Consider the following 19730-nt stretch of genomic DNA (forward strand, 5'->3'; position numbering starts at 1 on the left):
AAGACCACCACCATAAGAATCCTCGACATCAGATCTACCAGGATCGACCATCGGTTGGCCAGAAATCTCGCCGGAAAATCTCCCCGCCGCCAACAGTAGCCGCGCGTGTGCCACACGCGCCGCCAGTGGCATTTTCGGAATTTTTCAAGAAACCCGAGGGTATTTCAGTCTTTTACCTATACAGTGGCACTCATGTAATTTTTTGGGGTTTCTACTGGAATTTTTTATATTTTTTATATATATAAATGCTTGTAAATTTTCTTGCATGTTGTAAAAAATACAAAAACCAAAGTCGACACGTCTCTTTTTTTAAAAAGGACCGATGTCAAAAATGTAAATACCAAATATGGATTATGTCCATTATTTCTTTTGGTAACCCAGACGTAATTCTCCTTTTTAGGGACAAACGTCAATATTTTAGACGAGTCTCCTAATTTTTAGGGACTGATGTCATTTTTAACGTGTCTCCTATTTTTAGGGACCGACGTTAACCATTTAAAAAAAACAAATTACCAATAAACCCAAAATATAATGGATTATATCCATTATTTCTTTTGGTAACTCAGACGAGTCTCTAATTTTTAGGGACTGATGTCATTTTTAACGTGTCTCCTATTTTTAGGGACCGACGTTAATCATTTACAAAAATTTACAAATAAGCCCAAAATATAATCGCATTTGAATCAAATAAAAACACACAAGTAAGGGTAACCTTTCTTTTGAAAGGATGTTTTAAGGGTGGTGTCTACCTTCCCTTAATCATAACTAACCCCGTACCCGAATCTCTGGGACCAGTGTCTAATTTGGGATTTCTAGTTCCCTCAAATTACTAGATGGCGACTCCAATAAAATCTTTGTTTCCCCCAATCGAGAAAAAAACCCTTTTTGTTAAATAAACAAAAAAGCGGGAGCCGTCGCCCGACTTCGTGTATCGACAAGAGATATCAAGACAAGAAGTGTGCACTGTCTCCTACTGGAACGTCTCCTGCTGCTGCATCTTAGGACAAGAAGTTTGCACTGTCTCTTGCTGGAAGGTCTCCGGCTGAGTAATTGAAGTGCCATATTGCTACTGAAGCTGTTGGCGGGCTGGGCTACTGTCACCATGGAGTTGCAGAGCAACATCAACTGGAGAAATATTTGTAAAACACGCTGGTGTATTTGAGGTCATGGTAGGAAGCAGGGGTATGGGCAGTGAGCTGAAGCATGGCGGCGCTGCTGGTGTTTCAGAGATATCTGCAGGAGAATGTGAAGTAGGAATAGTTAGCCAAGAGTCAAATATGCTAATAACATGATTAGAGTGATCAATATTTGTGGTTGTATTAGTTTGTTTATATGGAAATATAGATTCACTAAAAACCACATGTCGTGAGACAAAAAATTTTTTGCTTGTTGGATGAAAGCATTTATATCCCTTATGTTGATCACTATATCCTACAAAAACACATGGAACACTTTTTGGATCAAATTTATTTTTTCTTGTGTCCCAAGTGTAAGGGAAACATCGAGAGCCAAAAATATGAAGAGATGAATAAATAGGGTGTTTACCATGTAATCGAAAGTACGGAGTGTCAGAGTTAAGAGCAGAAGAGGGCAGTCTATTAATGAGATAAACAGCAGTTGTAAAAGCTTCAACCCATAAAAATAAAGGAGTACCACTATGGAATAACATTGTCATACCTAGTTCTCTTATAATTATGTGTCACCTTTCAACCATACTTGTTTGTTCAGGAGTGTAAGGACAAGATACCTGGTGAACAATTCCTGTGGAGCGAAAATGACTTGATAATTTTGAGTTAATAAATTCTCCTCTTCCATCTGAGTGAAAGACTTTGATCTGTTTATTGAATTGCCTACTAACATACTTTTCGAATGATAGAAACACTGTTAGAAAATCAGATTTGTTATGAAGAGGAATTATCCATGTATATTTAGAGAAATCATCTACTAGGCAAGCATAATATTTGAATTTTCCAATAGATAAAACAGGGGCAGGTCCCCATAAATCACAATGTATTTTTTCAAAAACATCAGTACTTGAATGTTCAGAATGCGAAAAAGGTAATTTGCTAAGTTTTCCTAATTGACAACTATCACAAAGATGCTCAGTCTTCATAACTCCTGTGACGTCAATCAATCCTTTATTTTTTAATAGCTGCACGGCAGAAGCTTGAGGATGTCCTAGGCGTTGATGCCAAACTTTTGCTGATCTAGTCTTAAAACGATAAGAAAAATGTAATTCTGGCGAGTTGTGCAAGATATAAAGATCACCCTTACGTCTACCTGTGATCAAAGGTTGTCCTGTTTTCTGTTCCTTAACACAAAAATCAACGTCAGAAAACTCACAGTTCACAGGAAATTGTTTGGTAAGCTGACTTACTGAAAGTAAATTTTTAGTTAATTCAGGAACAAGGAGAACATCATTAATAGGTAATTTAGTATTGTTTTGTTTAATAAATGAATCTCCAATACCAACAATCGGTAGAGACGATCCATTCCCAATAACAACAGAATCAGTTCCAAAATACTTACGAATATCAGTTAACATACCTGGCTTACTTGTCATGTGATTTGATGCACCAGTGTCTGATGTCCATTCCATGTCAACCACGGTGTTGTCTAGCGTAAGGGCTGCTAATGCTTGTGGGATTTCAGTATCCTGAGTATTATTTTGTTTAGGTATCCACCAGCATATTTTAGCAATGTGACCTGTTGTGCCACAATATTGGCATTTGTCTTCACGATACAAATCTCGTTCTGTTTGAGTCATACGGCGTTCTCCTGGTGGTGGAGGACGGCGTTGTTGAGTGGGATTAAAATACCTTCTGTTTTGATCTCTGGATTGCTGGGCTTGAAATCCTCTTCCACTAGATGTGAACTGATATCTGCTACGTGTTGAGGAAGGCTGCTGTGTTCTCTGTTGATGGCATTGCTGGTGTTGTCCATAAAATGCAAGTTGTTGTGGAAACTGTGTGTTTGGTATGTCTGTATGAGAGGAGAACCAATTTCGGCGTTGATCAAAATTTTGAAGTTGCGAAACCAACTCTGAATAGGATGGTCTTGGAGGCTTCAACATGGTTGTTGTGAAGTTTTCATATTGTGGACCAAGACTGGTGAGAAGACAAAAAACCTTTTCATTGTCTGAAACTGGTTTTCCAATTGCTACAAGGCTGTCACACAAGCTTTTGAAGGTGCGGATATGCTCTTCCATGGATTGATTTTCATGTTTACGGAAGTAAGTAACCTGCTGACGAAGTGTAAATTCACGTTCTTGTGAATCCTTAGCATATGCATTCTTCAGTGCTTCCCAAACAGCAGATGTTGTTTCTAGTCCAACAACAAGACTAAGTGCTTCTTCAGACAAGGTTCCAATAATCCAACCTCGCAGGAGTCGGTCAGATTTTCTCCAAGTGATGAAGGCTTCTGTTAGGACTGGTACCATATTTTCTGTGTGCAGGTTGTTGATTGAATCTTGTGTGTTGTATTTTGCTGGTGCAGGATTTTCATTGGTGAGATGCTCAACTAACTCCTGACTTTCTGCAAGAGCCAGGGCTTGTTCTCTCCATAATGGGTAGTTTGTTTGGTTAAGTTTGAGGGTAATAAAGTTGCCAACATTGAGAGACAACGAAGTCATTGTGAAGTATGTGATTATGTTTGGTATGTGTGTGCTCACTCAAGCTCTGATACCAAGAGAAAAAACACTGAACAGGGGAACGCAGTAGATGAAGAATATGGATTTACTGCAATTACAGTCAAGAATACAAACGTGAGCACTTAGATTACTTTGTACAGGATGTTCTCTATATATAGAGTAGTAATTAACTATTGCCTTTTCATCACATATTTCTTTCTATGAATACAGTATTCCTTATTTATATATATTGATTTGTTTCTGATATGAGGTAGCTGTAGTTTCCTTATAAGAGAAGTAGCCGTTGGTTGAGGTAGCTGTTGATTCCTTATTGATCTGCCACAGCTATGATTTCCATGTATGGTTAATTACCATTCTGAATAGTAGCCGTTGGAGGTGTTAATTCAGATTGGTTGCTGACGAGGGTGAGTATCCTGTGTTGCTGCTGCTGCTGTCTCCTGCTGCTGCTGCAGTTGCTGGTGAGGGTGAGGATCCTGTGTTGGTGCTGCTGCTGTCTCCTCCTGCTGCTGCAGAGGTGTTTTGTTGCTGTTAATACAGCTACCATCTTCAACAGTCTTAATCACAACAAAGACTTTGGGATCATCCTTAGCCAAGTGTAAAAATAACACCACCCTCACAAACCAAATCATATTTTGCCTCATCGAAGTAGTTAAGAAGGCCATCATCAGATTCTCCGTGCATCAAATATTTCCCGATGTCTTCTTCATGCACTTTCAATTCCAAATCAATCGAATAGGAACGTTGCTCTTCATTAACTTGATGTGTCTGTAACAATCCACCAGTAGATGTTTATTCATGGTTTGCAGTGAGATGATCTTAATATGAACTGGGTATGCTAACTGCTGACCAAACATGTCCACTAGAAGAAGAGATAGGGCCTCCCTGATCAATGGGAGCATCTGCAACATGCATGCTGCAGAAGTACTCAAATACATGTGGAGAAGCTTCATCTGAATCAGAGTTTAAATGGACATGATTATTTTCCATATTCATATACATAGGGTTAGGATCGTAGCCAACAGAAAGGGAGGAAATTGTTATCAGCTAGTTTTTAGCCATATTTATCTATATGTTATGGTATTTTTTTATGTTCTGATTTTTAGACTTGAGTTTAGCTAGATATTTTTTTGACTTAGAATAAGTCTATGTAGTTATGTAATCCCTTAGATGAAAGGAATTATGGTTGTTATGATTCTTTTTTTTATGATAAAGATCTTGTAATTTTTTATTTTGCCTATAAATAAATTAGAGGGATGACAGTAACCTAGATGTTCTTGTTATGCCCTTTGTTCTTTGATTAAGCTAAGTTTTCTAAATACCATTTGAACAACAGAAATAAACTGCAGAGACTGATCCTGTGGGGAGATAATTAAAACCAGAATTGCCATAGAGGCAGAAATGTCGAATTCTTTGTTTCTTGCTCCATTATTATTCCGACCCTGAAGCACGATCTCATGGTTTTGTTCCCGCATATCCTCCATGTTTGTTTGCACCTTAATCAATCTGATCCCGAAACACAGCCTGCATATATATGCTGCAGAACGATCTTCGTTTGCCAATTGTATCCAATGCTCCTGCAACTTCTTATGTTCCTCTTTCACAAATTCTTTAAATGGTTGTACATGCAAGTTATCAAGGTCACCTAACGCACAGTTAAGAGGTTTAGATTGAATTTTTTTTTACTGGGATTGCTTCAGGCTCTTAACAAGTTGGTGCTGCTTCTTGCTTATATTCAAGTATGACATATATTTGGCACCGTCGCTATGGTGGATATTGTGCTTGTGTAGCTTGTCCCCTTTTCCAGGTCTATCTGAAGCAACCACTGGCTTTCCACGTTTCTCCTTCATGGTGCCTTTATCACAAATCCTCTTTTGAAACTCTCCACCCTTTGTTGCAGGAGAGTTCTCATTATCACTGCTCTGCAAGGATCAAGGATCCCGGAAAGGAAGTTTTGTAGAGCATATGGAGAAGGTCAAGAAGTGAAAATTGCCTCTGGTCTCCAAAGCACCATGATGAGTGCCTTCTTGACATTGAATTGTGGAAAGATTCTATTTGAATTAGAATCCAAGGTTTGAGTATACTGAAAGGAAGTGGGTTTATCTCTTGCACGATGGCCTCCAAGTTATCTCCTGCAAGTGAGAAAACGTTTCCCAACAATCGTTCACTTTCTCCATATGCAACAGGCATGTGTTTTCCGTATTGACTCGTACAGAAACAAATTCTGAGTGATTTTCTTTCTCCATTGGGAATCAATCAAATCCACAAGCTATGAAACTTTCCTCATCCTGAAGCGAGTAATTCATGTGTATATGAAGGTTTCCAATGCCCCTTACAGCATGACAAATAAGAAACATGGCTAACGCAACAAACAAAATTGCTCATGTAGATCGATCACTCTATTTTTTTGCTAAGATCTGAACAGGGGAACAAGCCTGGTGGACCTTCAAAAAGCACAACCGGGTCGGGTTAACATAAATAATATGGACAGGATCAATTAATGGGCTTCACATGTCTAGCCTACCATACACACCATCGAATGAATATTGGAGCAATCATATGGAATATGAATCCCAGTGGGGCTTTGTGGCCACGTGATTAGCTTAAACTAGATTATTTACCTGAACTGTATTACTAGTAGGGCAAAGTTTTTTTCAATGTAAAAAAGATGTTGAGGTGATGATAGTGTTTTTTTTTTTAAAATAAAAATAATTAAAGACTTAGGTTGTTAACTTGCCGTAGTTTAATAAATACAATTAATTTAATAATATGATTAAAAAAAGACAACAACAATAAACAAATCGAACTAAAAAAAATTCACAATGATCAACTAAAAAAAAACGCTCGCCAATATTACATAAATATATCCTTCTAGTATTTGATAACGAAGCAAAAAAATCAAATGGGAATGTGACAACCTTATTAAAAAAAATACGAATCTCAATTCTAAGCAATCAAATGTTAGAGGACAAAATTAAAAAAAAAATCAAATTAAAAAAGAACAAAAAAATGATTTGAGTCCACCCAAGTCAGTTAGCCAAATACATAACCTAATCTTGAGATCAGGATAACCTTGTAGAAAAAAAAACAACAAAGCTCAAATCTCAAATAATACAATGTTGAAGGGCGAAAAAAAAAAAAACAATCCAATCTAAAAAAACAATGGAAAAACAAAAGGGCATGTGTTAACCCACTCTTAACCCACTAAATTACGACTCAAGACATGCAATTGAAATAACCAAAAACAAAATCATAAAATTCAACCCCTAACCAACCCAATATTAAAAGATGATTTAAAAAAAAATTATTAATTTTTAAAAATAACCTAAAAAAATAAAGTGAACTCAACCTCATCTTCAAAACTTGTAGCCTAAATTATGAGCATGTAACCAACCTCATAGAAGGTAAACCTATAAAAATAACGAAATCAAATCCCTAATTAATAAAATATTAAGGAATGGAATTAAAAAATAATCAATCAAAAAATAAATAATAAGAAACAAAATAAATAATAATCAAAAAAATAATTATTGAATTATGCTTCATCGAGGTGGTGCTTCGATGAACTTGTAATGATCATGGACTGTAAGAGGAATGGTGACTACATAGTTTTGCCAGTATTCTATGATGTTGATCCACCTGAAGTCGCTGTAGCATTATTGGATCATGAAAAGTGTTTAAAGAAGGAGATGGAGCGAGTGAGTGAAGGATTGCTCTGAAGAAAATTGCAGATTCAGGAGGAATGGTTTTAGGAGATGGGTAAGTTGTATTTCTGAATGAAATTGCACATAGCATAAACTAGAATGCTGGTAGTGAACTCTTAATTTTTTTCAGGTTTGTAGTAAAGCATTTAGACAATGACTGATATTACCTCTCCAATTTAGAAAAAAAATGTACCACTCCCAACTCAGTGAACATTAAAGAAAAATAAAAATAAAAGAAACTCTTTTTTCTCATTTTCTGATATTTTCGTTCTTTGTTACTTGAAAAAAGCAATGATTTCTACATTATTCCATTTTCGGTTTCAATCATTGACGCACAGCCTGGTACTTTAATTTCTTTTTTCCAAGATACTAAGATTTTGAAACTTTATAGAGAGACTACTAATTATCATATATTGCATTTTTCTTTTTGATGCAGGCATGAGGCACAGCTTGTCCAATCTATTGTCGACAAGGTCTCAAAGAAATTGGATCGTAAAATATTTCATATCCCCCTTCATTTCATTGGAAGAGATCCTCTAGTAAAACATATCAACTTAATTATGGTTGCAAGAATATGGCTCCCACAGTTCTGCCTTTGATATACTCTATGGGATTGGTGGAGTAGGGAAGAAAACCATAGCAAAGAGTGTTTATAACCAGCAGTTTCATAAGTTTGAAGGTAGGAGCTTTCTATCAAATGTTAGAGAATAGTCAAAAGAATCCAATGGTGTAGTTTGTCTACAGAGGCAACTTCTTTCAGATATCCTAAACAAGACTGCTGATGAAATACATGATGTTGATGAAATGCATTATGTTGCAGAAGAAATCTTATTGTTCTTGATGATGTGGACAAATGGGACCAATTCGAAAGAATGCAATTGTTGGCATGCGAAATTGGCTTCGCCAAGGAAGTAAATCATTGTAAGAACTAGAAATAAGGCTTTGATTGTAGCTGATGGTGAGTGTGTCAAGTGCAAAGATGAACCTCTAGATACCAAAAAAATCACTTAAACTTTTGAGTTGGCATGCCTTTGGATAAGCTTACCTAGTTGAAGATTTTGTGGAGGAATCTTGGAGAATAGTACATCATTGTAATGAACTTCCATTAGCCCTTTGTGCTATTGGTTCTTCATTATTTGGTAAAAGTAGAAAAGCATGGGAAATCGCATTACATGAAATGGAAGTGATTCCAAATTGTCAAGTTCAAAAGGCTCTTGCAAAAAGTTCCAACTCTCCTGATGATGATTATCAAAAGAACTTATTCCTTGATATTGCTTGTCTATTTAATGAAATGGATAGAGATCATGCAGTTAGGACACATGATGGGCTCGGTATAGGTGCAAAATTTAGGATTGACTATCTCATCGACTGATGTCTTGTAGAAATTGTTAAAATAAAAAATGATAAAAAGTTATAAATGCATCAACTCGTAAGAAAGATATGGGAAGGGAAATTACTCGTCAAGAATCTGCATGGTATCACATGGAAGCTTTTATAGTTTTGAAAAAAACAAGTGTCAGAGTACCTGGTTCGGTTTTCCTATCTGCATGGTATTTAGGTGTCTTAAAATGTTCATGCTTTTAAGACTTCTTTTCACATTTACTTTCAATATTTTGGAAGCATGATGCCGAAAAATTGTGTGGCCTTACCTTGTATATGCATGAATCAGTACAGAAGTTTTCTGTACTGATTCAACGGTTCGCCTGCAACCGCTGCAGGCTTAACTTCTTTCAACAATGTCTTCTTCCTACACTCCTATCTCAATAGTGGCTTTCTGAGTTTTTCTTGGGGTAACAATTACAAATTGACCAAACAAGTTTTTTTTTTTGTCCTCAGCACGGATGCGTTTAGAAAGATGCAAAATGTAAAATTTCTCCAGCTAAATTACACAAGTTCTACGGAAGTTATGAGCACTTTTCCCAAGAATTTGGTGTAGTTATGTTGGCATGGATTCCCTTTGAGATCCAAACCAAAGCACTTCTGCTTGGAGAAGCTTGTGGCTCTTTATATATCTAATCCAGAACCAGTCTAATTGTTGCTTGGAAAGGCAAACTGGTATGTATCTAGTCTCTCTATACAACTATCTCTCTTATTTTCAATGGACAGCAACTGATTTCAAGTGTTTTCAGAGTCTCTTCCAAAATTTAAAATTCTTGATCTCCGTTGCTCATTTTATAAGTTCTGATTTATTTCAACTCTACATTTTTGTTCTTGTATATCTAGAAACTTTTCCCTTTGCTCATTTTATAAATTTTGCTTTGATGGAACAGATACAACTTTAGGGCAACAGATTCAATGTTGTCCTTGAATGTGATGAAAATGAGATGTTAAGGTGGTTTCACGAGGAGGAAGAACAGGAGTAGCTACTTTAGAAAGAGTATGTAGAGTACTTGTCATTCAAAATATCCTCACCCGCTGCGCACCGGATATGTGGCTTTGATCTATTCACATGGTTTTCTGCTATGTCAGTATGCAATCCTTATCGTCTTGTTTATCTTGAAATCAGAAACAATACGAAGGGGTAGAGTCTGGGTTTCTTACCCCTCAATAGCCATCAAATAAAAAAAAATTATTTTTTTTTAGAAATGTTTTTGAAACACAAAAACAAATATAATCTAAGTCAATTATTTTATAAAAATAAAATTATTTAATTTTTTGTTTTAAAATAAATTATTTGATGTTGATCTGATTCAATTTCATTCAGAGTTAGCAAGATTTAGTTAAATTAATGTTTTTTATTTAAATTTAAATTTAAATTTTATTTATAAAAAATCTGATTTAGAAGCTTTTTATATCTGATAACAAACTATTAAACACCTCAAATTCCATAAATCTTAAATTCTAAATAAACAAGAAACTAAATTATTTAAATGAAATACTAATCTAAAAAATATACTGGTTGACTAATTTATTTAATTTAACCAATTGCTTTGTTTTTCAATTAATTCTTCATAAATCTACTTTACTTTCAACAGATTCAAATGATGCAACAAGAATTACAGGCCCTAGTAAACTTTCCAAGTAAGATATGGAGAGGCTTATCCTCCACGTGCCTTTATCTTACTGGTGGGTGAAGTAAGAAGAACCGTGTGAGTTGATGGGAGGGATTATGTGTTGTGTGTGTGTCTAATGTCCCTTTTGGTAATTATAGCAAGAATTACAGGCCCTAGTACACTATACGCGTGATAAATGATTTGAGCAATAAATAAAAAAGGGTCCTCACGCGGAAATGGCCCATACCACAGCGACTTCTAAGGCTGACTTTATAGCATCTCCAACGTAATATTATTTTAGTTTTTTTATGTTTAGTTTACATATTTTTTAAAAAATACTAAATAAAATGTTAAAATATTTTTTATCTTTCATAAATATTATTAGTGCTGCGTTTTAACTCTAATTAAATTATAAAGCATAAATTTATATGCAAATTTGAATTTGAAAGGAAACCTTATCTATATACCGGATCATAAATCCAAGAATCGAATCATGATAAATGTTGTCCTGCAGGTCAACCCAATAACTAGAATCAGAGAAACAGATATACTGTAACCAGCAACTTCCCCTCCTACCATCCCTTCCAATTCCAATGATTCAAAGACACAAACCTTGCTGTCTTATTAAAATGATTCGTTCTCTGCAATATGTAAAAAAATTACATATCTGAGATTAATAGTTGGAAGTGTTGGAAGAAAAATCAGTATTTGGGAGGAAAATAATTTTATTAAGTGTTTTTTTCTTGTGAATTACTCTCTATATATTTATTTTAATTATATTTTTTATTCTAAATTTATTTATTGACCTCAAATTCTAAATAAATAAGAAATTAAATTACTTCAAAAAGAATATTAATGAACAAGAAATATAGTTTTGCCAACTTAATCAGTTAATCAATTTATTTAATTTAAATGGTTACTTCATTTCAACTAATTGACCGATTCTCAACCGTTAAACTAATTTAACTAATTCTTCAACTAGGAAAATGTTGAGTACAATGGTTGCATGAAGAGGAAGGAAAGGATGATGACATCCAATCAAAGGATGAAGTTATCAATGCCCACAACAGTAGCGATGATGCAGCACACGTAGCCAAAGTAGAAATAGCTTCTCGTATTTTTAGAAATTATTATTGTGGTTTCTATTGTAAATCCAATTATGGCAATATCGATCGAATTTAAAAGATAGAATTAAAATTCAATAACAAAAGCGGAAAGCTTTTGAAAAGCTTATCAGGAAAATAGTTTTGTATCTCTAGTAATCTTCCTTCTTTCTTTGTATAGCATGAGATCTTTTATTAATAAATATTTGTAATGCCTTTCACTTTTTTTTCCCGCTTTAATATATTATTATTTTATTAATTAATTTTTATTTATAAAATCTTGTATTTATAATAAAATATATTAAATATTTTATTTTACTTGTCAACCTTTTATTGATCAAAATATATGTAAAGATCCATTTTATTTTCATGTTATTTTATCTGTTTTATTTTATCTTTTTATATAAAAATAATACATGGTAAAATTTAATTGTTAATTTTTTTTTGTTTCTATATAGTGAAATTTGATTGGTAATTTATTTTTCAACATATACCCTTTCCAGATAAGTTCACTTGTAATAAAAAATAAGTAGATATGTTTTAAAAATATAATTAAGAGGGTTTTATAATTTAAATATATTTTATTTTAATTAAAAATTACTTTAATTATATTAAATTTTCATAATAAATTAACATAGATTTTTTAGTGCATGCACCGGTAAAGATGCAATTGAATTAGTCTTTCATAAACCAGCACTGTACTGTCACCCATGACCTTAAACAGTAAAACCCTTTTTTTATCAACATTATGAGGATCTTGGAATTTGTTTTCATTTCCCTGGTTTTTGTCAATAACAGTTGTTCTAGGAGACGCGAAAGCCACAAAGTTCTAACCACTTGGACTTTTTAATGGTTGGCTGTTGGAGCTATATCATGGCATGCTCTGTTGATTTGCCCAACCCATTCTCTTGATGCAAGATCAAGTGCTGAAAGCAGGTTTAAATCTTCAAGAAATTGCTGAGTATGTCTGAGGAGAAATAGACTGCTAACCATTTTCCAAGAGGCAACCCATTTGCTGTTTTCTCTTAAACAACTAAAAAACGTTCGAGTTCTCTTCCAATTTTCCGATGAGCCAAGTCAACGGAAAACCTCACATACTCTTTTGACAACAGAATCCTATTACTATCACACCATGGAACCTCCATTCTTATAGAACCCCCACTCAATAAACCTCTTGCCATCAGCACTTGTAATCCCTGATTCCCTAAACCCACACTTTATAGCCAAAGACACAAAACATTGTGCAGCTTCAATGTCCCTCCACTCCACAGCAATACTCAATGGCTCAAAACGGAACACCAGTCGGTAGCCGACCCAGTAGCTGATTCAGAGTCATGATCCTCCACGTGCCTTTTTCTTATTGGTGGGTGGTGTTGATGCTGGTTTTGGATGCGAGAGGATGGAGATCCGGCCAGAGCAGGCGCACAGCGAGGGTGAATGAGTTGGATTATGCGGGTGTCTAATGTCCCTTTTGGTAACTATGCCTGGCATTCCTATATAATAAAATATTTTATTTATAATATTGTGCCACATAGACTTGAAGGGTTGTCTTAAAAGTTTGGAGCAGAACCACTTATTAGATTACTGATACAGAACAGCAGCCACAACTGAAGAGAGAAGGGAAAGGGAAACTTGCAGGTACTCTCTCTTTCTTATCTCCTGTTTACTTTGGTTCCAGCTGCTGTCTTGTTTTCTTTGTTGATGATCACTTAGATTAAACCACTGTTAGTGACTACTTGTTCATCATCTCATCTTATCATGCCACTCAAAAATTTATAAACTAACAAATTCACCTCCGTGGGCTTTGTAAGGATTACAAGATGTGTGCTTTGTAAATAATTAAGGCTTGCATAGCCAGATGGGGATCCTTAATGACTTTCCTTTCCTGCTCCATCCGTGCTTCTAAATGCGTGGTAGCAAGTGCGGTTAAAATATGTACAGATATTTCTCTGAAAGGGCTTGGGGGAGTTGATTGCTGGGAAATAACTTAAAAAATGTTTTCAAGAAAAAGTTAGATAACCATATATAAATACTTCAGCTAATTGCTGTGCTATCGATCTTGAATTATCGACATTCATCCTGCAACTTTTTTTTTTTTTTTTTGCTAGTCTCGAAATGGCTTCTGGGAAATATCAAGAATCCTCATTTTCACGGTTCTCTAATTGTAAATATCAAGTGTTCTTGAGTTTTAGAGGTGAAGACACCCGCAAGAACTTTACCGATCACCTCTACACAGCCCTGGTTCAAGCAGGGATTCACACATTTAGAGACGATGATGAAATTGGGAGAGGAGAAAGTATCAAGTCAGAGCTCCAACAGGCAATACAACAATAAAAAATATTGATAATCGTGTTCTCCAAAGCATATGCTTCGTCGCGGTGGTGCCTGGATGAACTTGTAATGATCATGGAACGTAAGAGGAATACTGACTGCATAATTTTGCCGGTCTTCTATGATGTGGATCCGTCTGAAGTCAGAAATCAAACAGGGAGCTTTGCTGCAGCATTTGTGGATCATGAAAAGCGCTTCAAGAAGGAGATGGAGCAAGTGAATGGGTGGAGGATTGCTTTGAAGGAAGTTGCAGATTTAGGAGGAATCGTTTTAGGAGATGGGTAAGTTGTATTTCTTGATGAAACTACACATAACATACTAGTAGAATGCTGGTTCTGAACTCTTAATTTTTTCAGGTTTGTAGTTAAGCATTTAGACGATAACTGATAATACCACTACAATTTAGTGAAACTATAACAATCCCAACTCAGAGAACATACAAGGAAAATAAAAGTAAAAGATTCTTTTTTCTCTTTTTTTTTTCCTTGACTACCTGAAAAAACAAAGATTTCTACATTATTCCATTTTTGGTTTTAATATGTGGTGATAACATAGCTACAAAAGTAGCAATCAATCATTGACCCACAGCCTGGTTTAATCTCTTTTTTCCAGGATACTAAGATTTTGAAACTTTACGGAGAGACTACTAATTATCATACATTACATTTTTCTTTCTGATGCAGGTATGAGGCACAGCTTGTCCAATCTATCGTGGAGAAGGTCTCAAAGAATCTGGATCGTAAAATATTTCATGTCCCCCTTCATTTCATTGGAAGAGATCATCTGGTAAAATATATCAACTCATGGTTGCAAGATGGCACCCATGGTGCTGCTATTGCTATACTCTATGGGATTGGTGGAGTTGGGAAGACAGCCATAGCAAAAACTGTTTATAACCAGAACTTTCATAAATTTGAAGGCAGGAGCTTTCTATCAAATGTTAGAGAAAGGTCAAAAGAATCCAATGGTGTAGTTTGTCTACAGAGGCAACTTCTTTCTGATATCCTAAACAAGACTGCTGATGAGACACATGATGTCGATGAAGGGATTATAAAGATTAAGGATGCATTGTGTTGCAGAAGAACTCTTATTGTTCTCGATGACGTGGACAAATGGTACTAGTTCAATGCAATTGTTGGCATGCAAAATTGGCTTTTCCAAGGAAGTAAAATCATTGTAACAACTAGAAATAAGGCTTCGATTGTAGCTGATGGTGAGTGTGTCAAGTGCAAAGCTGAACCTCTAGATAACAAAAAATCACTTGAGCTTTTCAGTTGGCATGCCTTTGGACAAGCTTGCCTGGTTGAAGATGTTTTAGAGGACTCTTGGAGAATAGTACATCATTGCAATGGACTTCCATTGGCCCTACGTGTTATTGGTTCCTCATTGTCCAGAAAAAGTATGGGAAAGTGCATTGCATGAAATGGAGGTGATTCCGAATTTTCAAGTTCAAAAGGTTCTTGCAATAAGTTACAACTCTCTTGTTGATGATTATCAGAAGAACTTATTCCTTGATATTGCTTGTTTCTTCAATGGAATGGATTACAATTATACAGTTAGGATACTAGATGGACTTCGTATAGGTGCAAGATTTAGTTTTGACAATCTCATTGATAGATGTCTGGTAGAAATTGTCAAAATAAAAAATGATAAAAAGTTATGGATGCATCAACTCATGGATATGGGAAGGGAAATTGCTCGTCAAGAATCACCCAAATGTCAAAGAATATGGCATCATGTTGAAGGTAGGAACTTTCTATCAAAAGTAAGAGAATAATCAAAAGAATCCAATGGTGTAGTTTGCCTGCAGAGGCAACTTCTTTCTGATATCCTAAACAAGACTGCTGATGACGTACATGATGTTGATGAAGGGATTATATCAAGGATGCATTATGTTTCAGAAGAAATCTTATTCTACTTGATGATGTGGACAAATGGGACCAATTAAATGCAATTGTTCAATGCAATTGTTGGCATGCGAAATTGGCTTCGCCAAGGAAGTAAATCATTGTAAGAACTAGAAATAAGACTTTGATTGTAGCTGATGGTGAGTGTGTCAAGTGCAAAGATGAACCACTAGATAACAAAAAATCACTTAATCTTTTGAGTTGGCATGCCTGTGGACAAGCTTACCCAGTTGAAGATTTTATGGAGGAATCTTGGAGAATAATAGTACATCATTGTAATGGAATTCCATTAGCCCTACGTGTTTTTGGTTCCTCATTGTCAAGAAAAAGTAGAGAAGTATGGGAAAGTGCATTGCATTAAATGGAGGTGATTCCGAATTTTCAAGTTCAAAAGGTTCTTGCAAAAAGTTACAACTCTCCTGATGATGATTATCAGCAGAACTTATTCCTTGATATTGCTTGTTTCTTCAATGGAATGGACGAGGATTATGCAGTTAGGACACTTGATGGGCTTGGTATAGGTGCAAGATTTAGGATTGACTATCTCATCGACTGATATCTTGTAGAAATTGTTAAAATAAAAAATGATAAAAAGTCATAAATGCATCAACTCGTAAGAGACATAAGAAGGGAAATTGCTCGTCAAGAATCACCCAAATGTCAAAGAATATAGCATCACATGGAAGCTTTTACAGTTTTGAAAGAAACAAGTGTAAGAGCAACTGGTTCTGTTTTCCTATCTTCATGGTATTTAGGTGTCTTAAAATGTTCATGCTTTTACTTTCTTTTCTCATTTACTTTCAATATTTTGGAAGCATGATGCTGAAAAATTGTGTGGCCTTACCTTGTACATGCATGAATCAGTACAGAAGTTGTCTGTACTGATTCAATGGTTCGCCTGCAACCGCTGCAGGCTTAACTTCTTTCAACAATGTCTTCTTCCTACATTCCTCTCTCAATAGTGGCTTTCTGAGTTTTTCTTGGGGGAACAAGTACAAATTGACCAAACAAGTTTGTTTCTTGTTCTCAGCACGGATTCGTTTAGAAAGATGCAAAATGTAAAATTTCTCCAGCTAAATTACACTACGGAAGTTATGAACACTTTCCCAAGAATTTGATGTAGTTATGTTGGCATGGATTCCCTTTGAGATCCAGACCAAAGCACTTCTGCTTGGAGAAGCTTGTGGCTCCTTATCTATCCGGAACCAGTCTAATTGTTGCTTGGAAAAGCAAACTGGTATGTATCTATTCTCTCTATATAGCTATCTCTCTTTTTTTCAACGGACAACAACTGATTTCAAGTGTTTTCACAATCTTTTCCAAAATTTAAAATTCTTGATCTCCGTTGCTCATTTTATAAGTTCTGCTTTATTTCAACTCTACATTTTTGTTCTTGTATGTCTAGAAAAATTTCCCTTTGCTCATTTTATAAACTCTGCTTTGATGGAACAGATAGAACTCTAGGGCAACAGATTCAACATTGTCCTTGAATATGATGAAAATGAGATGTTAATGTGGTTTCACGAGGAGGAAGAACAGGAGTGGCTACTTTAGAAAGAGTTTGTAGAGTACTTGTCATTCAAAATATCCTCACCCGCCGCGCACCGGATATGTGGCTTTAATCTATTGACATGGTTTTCTGCTATGTCAGTATGCAATCCTTATCGTCTTGTTTATCTTGAAATCAGAAACAATACGAAGGGGTAGAGTCTGGGTTTCTTACCCCTTAATTTTTCGACAGAATTTTTGGCTGAAAAATCTGAATTGTTATGGCTAAGCTATTGGAAATTTGGGGGCAATGATCCTGTATTTGATAATGGTGATGAATTCAGTGTTTACAGATGATCTAGTTGTTGTGCGAATGTTGCTTGAAGACGAAGGTACTGATGATAATAGCAGCTCATCAAACAGTGAAGTTAACACAATGATGATGTGCCTGTAGCAAAAGCAGAAATAGCTTCTATTATTCTTAGAAATTATTATTGTAGTGACTGTTGTGATTTTGATAATGAAATTGTTGTGTTTTTTTTAAAAAGAAATTGAATGTGAAAATAATGATGGGTTGAATTGAAAATTTCTGAGATTTGGTATTACATTGAAAGCTTTTTTTAAAACATTAATTATATATCATAGTTTTAAAACCCGACCCGGTCATCGACCCGGTCCAGTGACCGGGTCACGGGTCAGATGGGTTGACCCGGGTCAACCCAAAAAAAATATGCTCGATTCCTTCAGACTCAGCAGCAACTGCAAAGGGAGAGTCATAATCCTCGCTGGTTGAATTCATGGACGCAACAGTTGCGATGGTCCAGGCAAGAGCCTGAGGACAAGATCTTCCTCCATGTTCTTGAAGAATCTCCTCGATCTCAGAGCCGAAAAGATTATCGAACAATCCATCGGTACCAGCAACCACAATATCCCCCTGCTCCACATCAAATTCACCAAGGAAAACCGAAGCCCGGCGCTTACCCTTCTGAACCCAATTCCCCAACGAAAAAGGGTAGTTGAAAAAGCTGTGCTGTGTCGGTGACCTGTAAACAAGCCTTTTCCCTCTGAAAACCATGAAACCGCTATCACCCACGTTGGCATAACACAATCGGTCTCTTTTAAGGGTAACAACACAGGCAGTGGATGATCCTAAAGCAACAGTCTTGGAATGCGTTTTTAACAATATTTTCTTGAGATTAACATCCCCTTTAGGCTTCAAGGATCGAAGAGCTGTGAGATAATTGGACATAAGTTCTCTTGCGAAAATCCCAGAATCAATTCCTTTCATAGCCCATCCACCAACACCATCAGCCACCCCAAAGGTTTGCCTTTCTTGGCAAATAAAATGAGCGTCTTCTCCCAAACTTTCTGGGTTCGACTCCAACTTTTTAAGAAATGGGTTTGACAAATTCTTGAAATTAATTAGGTGTTCTTCTCACTTCTCTGCTCTGCAATGCTCGTCTCTCTGCTCTTGTCGTTTTGGAATTTGGCTTTTTAATTGTAAAAGGCTAAAACGACGTCGTTTCGGGCATAAGAATATAAAAAAAAATAAACCCGGGTCTCAGCCGGGTTTGGCCGGGCCGGCCGGGTCCCGGGTCGACCCTCCGGGTCGACCGGGTCTGGCCGGGCCAATTCCCAGCCTGTTTTTTGCTTAGACCCGGCCCGGCCACAGGCCCAGGTCGGCCGGGTCCCGAGTTGACCCGCCGGGCCGGGCCGGATCTTAAAACACTGTTATATATACCGTGAACTTTTTGGAGTAAAATAAATAGGAAGAAATGGGTCATAAATAAAATTAGCAAATTTTTGGAGGGATCTAATTGAATGAACCCTTAAATATACTTGGCGAGCAATCATGCGGCGAGTCCTAGCTGATCTGGCTACCATAGGCCTAAGCTCCTCCCCAATCGAGCATTCTTGAAGGATGTTGTTGGAAACACAACCATAACCCCCAGGTGGTCTAAATGTAGAGAAAAGTTAGTCAGGTTGAATAATCTCAACAGGTATATTTCTCATTATCATCCCTCTTCAAACGCATCCCCATCGTGACCCTGCTTTATCAGAATCATCACAGAGAACTTTTCAGTGATAGGAAGTCGAATATGTAATCCATCCTCCCGAGGATAAACCTTCCTCCCGAGATCTAACCATCCAAAATTCTTCAGAATGTCTTTCCCCAGTTTTGCATACTTCTTTTGAAGTTGTTGTACCAGTTTGAAGAAACATACTTATGTTTCTCATCCTCAGAGTTCAAGACAGGACTCTGAGTTGAACACTCTGCATTTCCAACACGAGAAACTCTCTCTCTCTTTATTGGCATAAGTTTGTCTTCTAAAGACACCAGCAGAAATGTTGTCCAGCAGGGCAACCCAACGAGTAGAACCAGAGAAACAGATACCAGCAACTTCCCCTCCTACCATCCCTTCCAATGCCACTGATTCAAAGACTCAAACTTTACTGTCTTGTTAAAATGATTCGTTTTCTGCAATATGTAAACAATTTGCATATCTGAGATTAATAGTTGGAAGTGTTGAAAGAAAAATCAGTATGATAGGAAATTG

General features: G+C 36.2%; 1 protein-coding gene and 1 pseudogene across 1 annotated transcript; both read left to right on the forward strand.

Annotated features, from left to right (window-relative positions):
- Positions 1-12093: 12093 nt before the first annotated feature.
- On the forward strand, positions 12094-17723 carry LOC112323405 (disease resistance protein RPV1-like; annotated as a pseudogene).
- LOC112323375 (uncharacterized) lies at positions 15201-16240 on the forward strand. Its single transcript, XM_024581358.1, has 2 exons — positions 15201-15401; positions 16052-16240. Exons 1-2 carry the CDS (start codon positions 15201-15203, stop codon positions 16238-16240), a joined length of 390 nt encoding a protein of 129 aa, XP_024437126.1.
- Positions 17724-19730: the final 2007 nt, after the last annotated feature.

The sequence above is a fragment of the Populus trichocarpa genome, chromosome 11 (genome assembly GCF_000002775.5).
Source record: "Populus trichocarpa isolate Nisqually-1 chromosome 11, P.trichocarpa_v4.1, whole genome shotgun sequence".
Lineage (NCBI taxonomy): Eukaryota > Viridiplantae > Streptophyta > Magnoliopsida > Malpighiales > Salicaceae > Populus > Populus trichocarpa.